The 11,490-nt window shown below is 43.6% G+C and overlaps 2 protein-coding genes across 3 annotated transcripts in view; both read right to left on the reverse strand.

The window, feature by feature from the left end:
* COL9A3 (collagen type IX alpha 3 chain) overlaps positions 1-664 on the reverse strand; it is a 58,397-nt gene extending 57,733 nt beyond the window's left edge. For both annotated transcript variants that reach the window (XM_063296955.1, XM_063296954.1), the window contains exon 1: positions 264-664. In XM_063296955.1, the coding sequence (XP_063153025.1) occupies positions 264-329 (66 nt within the window). In that variant the 5' untranslated portion in view covers positions 330-664. The remainder of the gene's footprint in view (positions 1-263) is intronic.
* A 4,872-nt stretch (positions 665-5,536) lies between these two features.
* The window catches only part of OGFR (opioid growth factor receptor), a 16,144-nt gene continuing 10,190 nt past the window's right edge, over positions 5,537-11,490 (reverse strand). Inside the window, exons 5-7 of the mRNA XM_063296957.1 lie at positions 10,790-10,856; positions 10,072-10,220; positions 5,537-7,440 (exon numbers count right to left, since the gene is read on the reverse strand). Of these exons, the coding sequence (XP_063153027.1) occupies positions 5,949-7,440; positions 10,072-10,220; positions 10,790-10,856 (1,708 nt within the window). The 3' untranslated portion in view covers positions 5,537-5,948. The remainder of the gene's footprint in view (positions 7,441-10,071; positions 10,221-10,789; positions 10,857-11,490) is intronic.

Here is an 11,490-nt window from a genome sequence, read left to right on the forward strand (position 1 = left end):
AAACATTAGGGCAACATTTATTTTCTTATTTTTGCAGAAGTTGGCACAAGAAGATGGATCTAGTGCAAATCATTAGATGTCCACAGTGCTGATTAGTTGTGCAAATGTTGTAGCTTTATGCAACTATAGACACACAAACATAAAGAGCAATATATTGTCGTCATCATCATCATCATCTTAAAGGTGGATGTTGCATCCAGAAGTAAGACAGACCACGTAGCCCACAGTGCTGTAGGTCTTTCAAAAGGCAGAGACATCCTTACCTGAGCAGAAGCAATGGCTAAAAGTTGAGAGAGGAAAAAAATTCCAAGGAGTAATAAACCAGTCATAGCTGTATCTGCTTAATTCCTTCCAGTTCGCAGGCACAAGAGAAGTTTTCTTCTTCCTTCTGATTTCAATTAACTCATTCCCTGCTGATCAAATCAATTTTCAGTTCAGAGCAAGCCCACCTAGATTTTCAGAGCTACAAGGGGAGAAAGATAGATCAGCCAGGAGCAACACTCAATGAGAGAAAGAGATCAGGTCCTTCAGAAAGGTGGGGGAGAAAGAGGGAGGAGCAGGAGGGTTGGTCCAACAGCAAAGCCAGGCGTCCCTTCACGGCTCGAGATTTCTTAGACCCTGCTGTGTGCTTCAGCTAGAAAGCGGCAGGAAAAGGGGCCCATTGTGCACAAAAAACGGGCTTGGTTTAGCTGATTTATGGCCTATTTCCCCAAGAGAACCTATTTCTCCTGGCAAAATGTCCTGATCTTCCTTTAGCTTTTTTGGACAAATATTAAGCTACTGTCTGGAGAACCCCTTGAACACAGCAGCCCATCAGAACAGCAATGGAGGCCAGGAGTATCCATGAGGATGTGAGCTTCTAACCTGGAAGTCTGTGGGATGAGGAATAAATTGTACAAATTGGTAGCAAGGAATAGTGGATATGTCTCTGATGATGACAATCTTTTGGCAAATGGGATATGACACTCAACAGATGTAGTGAAGACCAATGACCAGTGGTTGGACAACATGGAAGTTCTGACGCATTTTAGCATCTTAAGAGTTGTGGCTATTTTTATGTTTCATACAGGTATTAGGGTCAATCAGTTGTTCCACCTTTGATGAATGACTGCTGAAGGACTCCCTAAAGGTAGCAGGCTTGGAGCTGTATGAACCTCATTGGGGATACTATTCCATAAGGCAGGCACAGCAACAGAGAGGGGACCTGTTCTGAGTCCCATAAGGTGGCATTGTTTAATGATGGGACCCTGCCAGAGATGGGCGGAAACAAATGGAGAAAGGCAGTCCTGTAAATACCCAGGTCTTGCACCACGAAGGGCTTAATAAATGACCACTAGCACTTTGGATTGCACTCTACTGGTAACCCAGTGCAGCTTGCGAAGTAGCAGTGTTAATGGGTGTACTCAGATGTTCCTGTAAGTAATATATTCTGGACCAGGTGTAGCTTCCAAGGGGTCTTCAAGGGCAGCCCCATGTAAAATGCATTGCAGTAATCCAACTGTGAAGTGATTATGACTGTGAGAAGAACCTCCTAATCCAGGAATGGGAGCAAAGATCCTCTTGGTCACTGTTATTCCAACAGGAGCTGTGAATCCAGGAGAACCACCAAATTGCACCCTTGTTCCATCTAGGGAAATTCTATCCTGTCTAGAACTAAGGTTGGAAGGTCCCTGGAAACAGATGGTCCAGATTCCCATAGCCATTCAGTCCTGCGTGGCTTCCTTCACATCTGTCAGGGTCAGTCTCGCTTCGCAATAAGACACAGACTCACTTAATGGGTATTAAGGATTTCTGGTTTATTGGAATGATGGCTGACAGAACGAAAAACGGGAACGGGGGTGGTGATGTGGAGGTGCCCCTTTTATACCCTCTTGTAGTGCCCTGGGCTCCTCCACCCTGCATTGTCCCGATCCCTCTTGATGGGACCCTTGATGGCTGCCTGGGCGTTTTCCCGGTGTCTTCCTTTGTCCCCCGGATTTGGTTGTGTCCTCCAGGGCACCAGGTGCGGCTTATCTCCGTTCTTCCGACGTCCTTCTTTTCAGCTATGGGTCCATGGTGTGGGTGCTTTTGGGTGCTTGTGTTAATCCCTGGTTTAATTATCTCCTTCCTCTATTTCTTAATGATCATGATCTACGTTGTGAGGCTCTTTGTGCCTTGCAACGAGGTCATGACAACATCCCTCCTGTGTTGAAGTCGAGTTTCCATGGCCATCCCATTAAGGACCTGGATTATTCACTAAATCATCTCTAAACCTGATTCTGTAATGCTGTCTATAATACTGGTTGTGCGACAGTAAATATCATACAATTCATGGTGAAGAAGTCCACAAAGCATGCCAGATAATGGCTGATAGCTGATCTTGTTTTAATAAGGGTGATTTATTTCAAGAAGCCATTTATTCAGTGAATGCCGTGATTATCTCAACAGCTGAAAACTTGAAAATGTAAAATGAGTCCATTCATTCATTTTGTCCTTCTGGTAACTTAGATCAACGACAGGGGCCTCCTGTTGCACCATCATTCTTCTCTTTTTACTGGTATAATCCTTTTGCCCAGGATGAAACTGAGAATAGGACCATTGATGTGTTGGCAGAGTGCTAAGAAAGCATTTGGCCCAGGAGAGATCAGAAAAGTCACACACCAGGCATTTCTATAAAAATAATTTTATTTAAAACAAGATTAACTCTTGGAAGATAATCACATCATGAAGAACGCCAATTGAAAACATAGTTCCTCATTCACCTTGCACACAAGATACAGGTAGTCCTCACTTAATGACCATTCATTTAGTGATGGTTCAGACTTACGACGGTGCTGAAAAAACCGAGTTACGGCCAGTGCTCAGGGATGCAGTTGTCTCTGTGCAATCAAAGCCCGGCCCCTTTTCAACATGCCTTGCATGGATTATGCATGTATAAAGGGGCGGGGTCTCAAATGCACAGTTGCAGCTACCATCTTGACTTTTTTGACCGCTCCCTTGCTGACACCCCTGATCCTAGAGGAATCTACATCAAGCTTGGGATGAACTTCAGAGAAATCAACAATGCACATAATCTGAGGTTAAGTCCCATGAGAAAGATGAAGATGGCTGCGTCCATAGAAGTCAAAGCCAAACCAGATCACAAGATGGCCTAGGATTTTGGGTGAAGCCTGCAACCAGCTTATTCAGGAAAGCATCTTGCAAGCCCTTTCTCATTCCAACCACAAGGAACTAGAGAAAGCACCTCCACAATCTTGTTAAATTCCAGACAATGCACTGTAGCAACATAATGTGACAAAATTATTTTTTCCTCTATCCTTTTGTGTAGGTTGGAAAAACAAATCAATGGAACTTAGTTAATTGGCATTAATACCTAGGAGGTGCTTCCTTAAATGAACACTGATGGTTGGTGATTACTGTGCTCACCTGCCCAGCTCTTTAGACAGACACCAGAGTCAATTTCAACTGGCAAAGCAGATTTTTTTAAAAAAAATTAGTAGTTAATGGGAAGGACAAAACTCTCAAGCCGTGTTTTTCAAACTTGGCATTTTTCAGATGTGTGGACTTCACTTCCCATGCTGGCTGGGGAATTCTGGGAGCTGAAGTCCACACATCTTAAAAGTGCCAAGTTTGAAATCGGCAAATTTAATCTCATTTCTTCCAATTGCCTTCTCAACTCCTCAGGTTATAATGAAATTTGGCCCCTGGTTTCTATCACGTTGCATATTAACTTACATTTTGTCTAGCTAAATGTAATTTTCCCATTTCGTATTATTTTCTGGAAATCTTTTATGCTAGCTTGCACCTTTAGAAAATGCCTGGGCTTCTGGGTTTTTTCCAAGGTGCTGACAGCAACCTAGGTGGGAAGTAAAACTTCCTGGTGCTTTGGGTCAATGTGTCCTGTTCTTCTAAAAACAGTTCATTTCTCCTTTGTATGTACCAGGTTAATCATAAACATTATTAGCTTAATGTGTTTATGTACATTGTTGCAGCAGGTGGTATGTCTTAGCAGCATGATCGAGGACCATGCATTGTTGGGGCAATGTATTCTGGACAGGTGATTGTAGGCACTTGTTGGGTTTACAAGTACCCCTTCGAGACTCAGTCCTCCTTAATAGGAGACATCCCAATGTGCATCCAGTGCGTGTTTTCTGAGCAAGAGAGCGACACAAATATCACCTGCTTACGGTCCTGAAGCAAGTCATTCTATATTGTTCATCAGGGGTTTCAATACAGTGACTGCTGTTTATTTGTGCGTTGTGCGGGACATCAATCCTCAACGAAGATCTAGAGCAGGGTTTCTCAACCAGGGTTCCATGGCACCCTAGGGGTAAGAGGTCACTACGGGTTCCCTGGGAGATCACCATTTAAACAATTCTTTCAAATTTGGGCAGCTTCACACTAAAGCGGTAAGTTTCGTTCTTTATTTTCAGTTTAAGAATACTGTTAATGCATCTATACAGGCCTACCCATGAAATGAATCAAATGTTGTTGTCACTTGTGGTCTACCTGAGCCTGAATGTGCAGGGGTTCCCCGAGGCCTGGAAAGTATTTCAGGGGTTCTGTATTTCTGTGTGACCACCACAGCTGAGAGGCAGTCCACAAGGAAACCACGCCTTGAATTTAATACCAACAGCGGAGGTCCTGAGTGAAGATGTGATACACTGCTTAGAAAGAGCTGTTCTCCTGATTCAACCTTACCAAAGGGATAAGGGCAACTTCTCATTCAATATGGATTTTTCCAGTATTTCCCTGCTAGAGCTGCTGAACGTTGCACCTTCTAACATCAAGAGGCTGATCTAACTGGGCATCGATAAAATGAACCACCCGCTGGCTTCAGATTCCATCCAATTTATAGCAACTTGGAACCATTCTTAATCCAGCTGGTGACCCATATTAATATTGGCTCTGCTGCTCTCTAAACCAAGACTGTCCCTGGAGAGAAACTAAGCAGATAAAGCCTAACCTTCAAAAGGTAACCATCAAGCCTAACTCAGCTGGGCAAGATCAAGGAAGCAAGAATTAAACTGCAGAGATTTAAGTAATGCCAGTCTTTGAGTGGTGGTAGTAAGCACAGAATCTTGGAAACTTCAGAAGAATTCCCCGCTCTCGTTGATAGTGACTTAATCAAGGCAAAGTATCTGAGTGATTTGAATTGATTCTTCCCAGACTTCTCTCCACCTGGGCTAAGTTGCTGTTTATGAGATAAGATGCCAATGGATTTGCCTTCCATCTCTTGATCAAGTCTCCTCCACACCTTTCCCAGCCTCCCCACAATCTCTTGCTGGAACTCCTAACGATTGACAGGAGGTTATCAATATAATAGGAGCCAATTCTAAGAAGCAGGTTAAGTTCAACGTCAGTCAATAGTTAAAGGCTTCTTGCTTCCATTTTCAGAAGCAAGTCACCGAGTATCACTGGGAACAGTTAGGTGCAGGTATGTAGTATTTCCTCCTCTCTGCTCTGGTCCCTGTTCCACAGTGGTGACACACACAACGATGGAAGACCGTTTAATTCATTTCTTCTCCTTCTCTGACGACAAACCAGAAACGTCACGTTCAAAAGTTAAGACCTTTATTTAACAAAGACAAACTTAATTTAACAAATACATTCTTCTGGCTCATCTAGGAAGCACTTGGAAAACACACCTGTGTGGTAGCGTAAATCGTATTAAACAGTTCAGTGCTTTCTGTTAAAAAAAGAACAGAGCCCTCTGGCAATCAGTTACAAGGTAAAAGCTTTCTAGAAGTGGGAATATCAGATGTGCAAGTCACCACCTAAGTGGCAACCTTTCATCCTAAAGCCTTTACCCTAAGGTCTTGACTATGTCCAGTGCTTATAAAAATCTGGGGAGATCAAACCCTGCACACATACAAAGCACAGGGGCCATTCCGATCTGCTTCTGGAAAGATACACCCCCTTCTGACCTTTAGGACTCCTGGGACTATTTCATCCTATCTGGGACAGAACTACTCTTTTTCTGGCCCAGCCATGGTGTTTTCATGCTCCTTTATTTTTGCTTTTTTATTCCTTCCTGTGGAACCATCAGATGTTTCTTCCGTGTCCTGCTCTTCCGATCCTGCACTGTTCCTCAATCCCCTTTCATGAGCTACAAAGGTTTCAGACAACCAAGGTGCCTCACTTTCTGTTGGAGTGGTAGCTTCTTGCTCGTTAACTTTCTCCAGCAGACAGTCATCCACAGGGAGGTCATTCTTTTTGGAATCAACCAACGCATCCACACCTCCCGCTCTGTGTCCTCTCAGAGTGTCTATTGAAGCACTGACTGCTGTTTTGGGTTCTTCTTGGCAGACAGAATCTGTCTTCTTAACGTCATGAGTAATACAACTTGTTCCCTGGCCCTTAGATGGGATCACCTCACTGTCCACTTCTGAAGAATCACCTCTGGGTGCAACATCTACTTTCCGTCTTTTTATCACCACATCAAGGGATTCAGCCTCCTTCCCATCTCTGGAGACCTCTTCCCCTTCTTTGGGGGCCAAGAAGCTAGTTTCCTCCTTTGTAATCACCACCTCACCGAGATTATGGGAGATCCTCTCAATATCACTGGGGCTTTTTGGTAGTCCAGGGCTTTCTCCACTTAATCTGCTCATCTCCAACTTCCTCTTCTTGGATTCCTTGAGGCCTTCTCCCTCTGCTCCACCCACGCACTCATCTGCATGATACTTTCTTTCTGAGGAGCCATCTGAAGATACTGTGCCTTCTTCCTTGTCTTCCTTCTCTGCCTTGGCTACTGTCACCAGTGCAAAGTGAGGCTGGTTTGCCTTTCTGGAAGTCTTACAGTCACCTACAGGCTTCATCTGGGGTTCTACAAGCTCCCCATCCAGTAACAGATCATCACCTTCTACAGAGGTAACTCTCCTCCTGCTACCTTTGTCCTGCACAGAATTACTGGCTGAAGGGCTCAACTTGGCACTACTGTTGGATACAGGCTGCTCAAGGGGGTTATGATTTATTGTTGTGTCATGCTCAATAACGGAATTCTCCACAGGCAGCCCATCGTTCGCCTTTTCTAGAGTTCCTCCAGCATCCTGCTGCCCAGGCTTTTCTGTAAGTCTCTGGAGGATTTCTTGGGGTAACTCAATATTGTCCTTCTCCACCACCTCTCCATCTCCTTTCTTGGTGTGTGCTTGCTCTTCTGGGTGACTCAGAAGCTTGGGGGACTGAGGCTTGAACCTCCGGAGTTTCTTGTGAGGGCCCCAGACAAATTCATGCTTTGGCTTGAAGTGTTGCCAGGCAAAATAGACTAACTCCCGCCGTTTTGGTTTGCTTCGGATAGTGAACATGAAATAGTCTAAGGCACTTCTCAGCACCCGAGGCAGCTCCTGGTGGACCAGAGTCTCTGTCAGGAAGAACTTCACCAGCTGCACTTGATAGTGCTCATATCCCATCTCTCCCAAGCATTTCAAGATGCGAGTGATCCGTAAATTGTTATGGCTGTATCTGAAAAAAAAAAAAAAGTGGGGGTGACAAGACGGGGGAAAGAAAGAGAAAGACAATTAAGGACAGTTGAGACACGAAACATGGAATTTAAAATCTGCATTAAAAGGTTGTAGATTGGACAAAACGCTTCCAGTTTGAAATGTCTGAGTTCAAAGGTTCCAAGGTTCCAACCCATTAGGAGTTCAAAACAGCTATTTTAATCTTACGGAAGCATAACCTGATGCTTTTCTGACCAGACCAGAAGTTCCAAACTCAACACGGGGTGCTTTGAGCTAGAGACATTTTCACACCACAGAGCTTCAGTCTGAACATCCCACAAAGATCCAGTTCCCCCAAAGGCAAAGGATTGTTCATTACATCTGAAGGAGTTTACGCATATATGAAATGAGTTTACGCATATATGATTATGATGGTTATTGTAACAATAACTAGGAATAATCAAATATTTTCCCTGCGCAAAAGCATAGGTAGTCAATGTCTATCCTTCATTTTCACAGAACACTGGTCACAATGCCATGTTGCAAACAAGAAGTGTCCACTGCACGCAGATCCCTATGCCCAATCACTCCAATATTTGAGTTCGTTAAACATTTCAGGGTTTTGATGGTGTTTAAGTAGTTAGCGTTCTCATGCGATGCCATCTCCCCACCCAACCTGGAAGCTGCTCAAGTTCTCCCCTGAATTTGCTAGAGAGACAGTCTGAAAACGATCCCAGATTTTAAGCTTGCTGTAATTACTTGCCAACGGTGCCTCTCTTTGTAATTGTATGTGGGAATGGCCTTGGGAGACAGGGGGAAGAGCCAAAGCCAGGAGAACGGTTGGATAAGAAGCAGATGAGCCTGCAAAAGGAATGGGGCATGGCAAACATCTCAAAGGGATCCTCCCTTGTTTTTTGGGCTGTATAGATGACAGTAGTAACATATGGCTGCGAGAGCTGGACCATAAGGAAGGCTGAGAGAAGGAAGATCGATGCTTTTGAACTGGGGTGTTGGAGGAAAATTCTGAGAGTGCCTTGGACTGCAAGAAGATCAAACCAGTCCATCCTCTAGGAAATAAAGCCAGACTGCTCACTTGAGGGAATGATATCAAAGGCAAAACTGAAATACTTTGGCCACATAATGAGAAGACAGGACACCCTGGAGAAGATACTGATGCTAGGGAGAGTGGAAGACAAAAGGAAGAGGGGCCGACCAAGGGCAAGGTGGATGGATGACATTCTAGAGGTGACGGACTCGTCCCTGGGGGAGCTGGGGGTGTTGACGACCGACAGGAAGCTCTGGCGTGGGCTGGTCCATGAAGTCACGAAGAGTCGGAAGCGACTAAACGAATAAACAACAACAACATAGATGACAGGGGAGAAAGGTACTTTCAGACTTGCAAGATTCTGTTAATGTAACCTTACAATAAAGTAGAATTAGTTCATCTGGGCGTGCCTCCTGTCTGGACTACCTCACAAGGCTGACACTTTTAAAGTAAGAACTGCACAAAGGCCATGTTGGACTGATGAAAAGCTGGCAAGAAGCCAGAACCAGCTCACAGACTGCACATTAATGGTTAACCACCCAAGCTACCAAGTGATGCATACATGCCACGCAGCGCTCAAATGAAGTGTCTGGGACTCAGATGTCCAAAAAGATAGACTGAGAATTTCACACCTATGATCATGAACTTGTGGTTGCTTTTTGATTATTCTTAGTTATTGTTATAACCACCATCATGATCATATAGACAAATACACTGACATGAACTGGCACCCTGCCCTGAATGATGACATCAGGAAGAATGTAGGGAATAACATTCCCTACCAGGACCTTCTTTGCATGTGCTCAGACATGGAAAGTGAGTCTTGGGTACCTCTATATCATGCCTGGTGTCTCAAGGTTATCGACCCACTTGTCAGTATGCTCTCTTACCAATCAGTGATCATAGATCAGTTTAATCATCTAGGCACGTTGCGAAAATCTTAGCTGCAGCAACGGCCTTCAGATGCTGGTGGGTATGTCCTACAACTTATTAAGGCTGGATTCTCTTTTCTATTTACATTATGTAGCCTGACTATTCCGTCTTTGCCTCTTCTATTAAACCCTGTATAAGTGTCTGGTTGCCCCAATGCTCCATTATTGATTGAGCACCATCAAGTCTTGGTGCTGACTCTTAGCAACCACATAGATGAACTGTTTCCAAGATGATCTGTCCTCAGCCTGGTCTTTTAGATCTCTCAATGTGCATTCACTGCTGTTATAATCGAATCCATCCACCCTGCTGGTTGTTCTCTTCTTCCTTCCACTTTTCCCAGCATTATGGACTTCTCAAGGGAGCAGGAGCTTCACATGACATGTTCAAAATACGCGAGCCTAGTCTTTTGTACTTTGATGAGAACTTTGGATTGATTTGTTCTATGGTCCATTTGTTTGTTTTCCTAGCTATCCATGCTGTTCTCAAGAGTCTTCTCTAACACCGAAGTCCAAAAGCATCAATACTCTTTCTATCCGGACAACACTCCCTCCTAGTTGTTATCAGGTTCGACTGATATTCAGCGACTTTGGCATCTAACAAGGGTGCCAGTTATGAAGCTCACCAAACAAACATGCAGGTGAAGGTGACTCAAGAGATAATCTGTGAAGAACTCACCGGTTGAGGTTCCCGAATCGCTCACGCCAGTTTTCAGCTTTTCTCAGTTCTCCCGTTTCCTCATTGATTAGGTTGATTCCATAAAATCTCAGCATGAGTTTATAAGCCCGGACGAACCTCTCCATAACTTCCTTAGATTTCTTGAAGGCCTGAGATGTCAAAAAAGAGGCAACCCCCCCACCCCCAACGGATTTAGGCATATAAGAAGATGGCACGTCAAACTATCCACCCCAGTTCTATCTTACTATTCACCTCAGTTTTGCTATTTGGCATTATTTCCACTGCTTAATTTGATGGATGTAATTTTTAAGGGGGTAATTGCCGATGAATGTTTGCATTATAGCCTTATTATAAAGCCCTGCAACATGAAACAGTAATTGGAGTGAGCTTCATTGCTCCTTTCGGGGAAAGGGTGGATCAAGAAAATGGTAACAAGGAAGGAAACGTTTGGCAGAAAAAAGGTTCCTCCTAAATTCTCTGCCTCAATCCTGTTATGACCCCTAGTCACTCATTCCCATACATCTTACAAACTGGTAGAATATATCTCTGAATTCCAAAATGTGCTGCTCACTACTGGGCTAAAAACAGTGAAAATTAAGTACTTCATTCCCAGTGAGGATGCGGACACAATCAGACGAAGTAACGAAACTCTAACTTCAAGGAAGAAAAGAGGTGGGGTATTATAAATATAAATTTTATAAATATAGGGTCTTCCTACCTCGATTTCTTGGTGCGTGAGCCGTTTTGCATAAAAATTCATCCCTTGTTCACGCAAAGGAAACAGCCTGGAAGGAACAAACATCTGCCAGTCAGAAAAGGAAAAAAAAAGAAGCCAGAAAACACTTGTTTTAAAAAATGCACTGCAACACAACAGCAGCATTAAACACTTAGCTTGACTGATGCCGTGAGTCCTGAGTGAGCAGCAGCTATTTAGAAGAGTCTAGGGATGTGCAAAATTTGACGATCAAGGAAATCTGCACATCCCTAGAAGAAGCAATTAGGCGTTTCACACACTTTTGACTCAGCCTACCAATGGAATCAAAACTGCAAAGTTGATATGTTGTACATAAATCTTATTTTAATCAGATTTATTCCTACATAGTAAGCATATAGCTTTTCCATCAGAGCTAATTTATTATAATCAGGGACTAGAGTTAATTTTTTTCAGTCTTTAGGAGCTACAGGGATGAATCTAGGGGCATGGTGTAGTTACTAGGTGAGTAAAACCTAATACTCTCAGCTGTATCTTACTTTTTGGTGGAAGAAGAGTAGAAATGTACAGGTAGTCCTCACTTAATGACCACAATGGGTATTGGAAAAATTGGTTGTTAAGCAGTGCAGTCATTAAGTGAGTCACCATGTGACTGGACCCAATTTTATGGACATTTTTATGATGGCTGTTAAGCAAATCACTGCAGT

This window comes from Candoia aspera, chromosome 3, assembly GCF_035149785.1.
Source record: "Candoia aspera isolate rCanAsp1 chromosome 3, rCanAsp1.hap2, whole genome shotgun sequence".
Classification (NCBI taxonomy): domain Eukaryota; kingdom Metazoa; phylum Chordata; class Lepidosauria; order Squamata; family Boidae; genus Candoia; species Candoia aspera.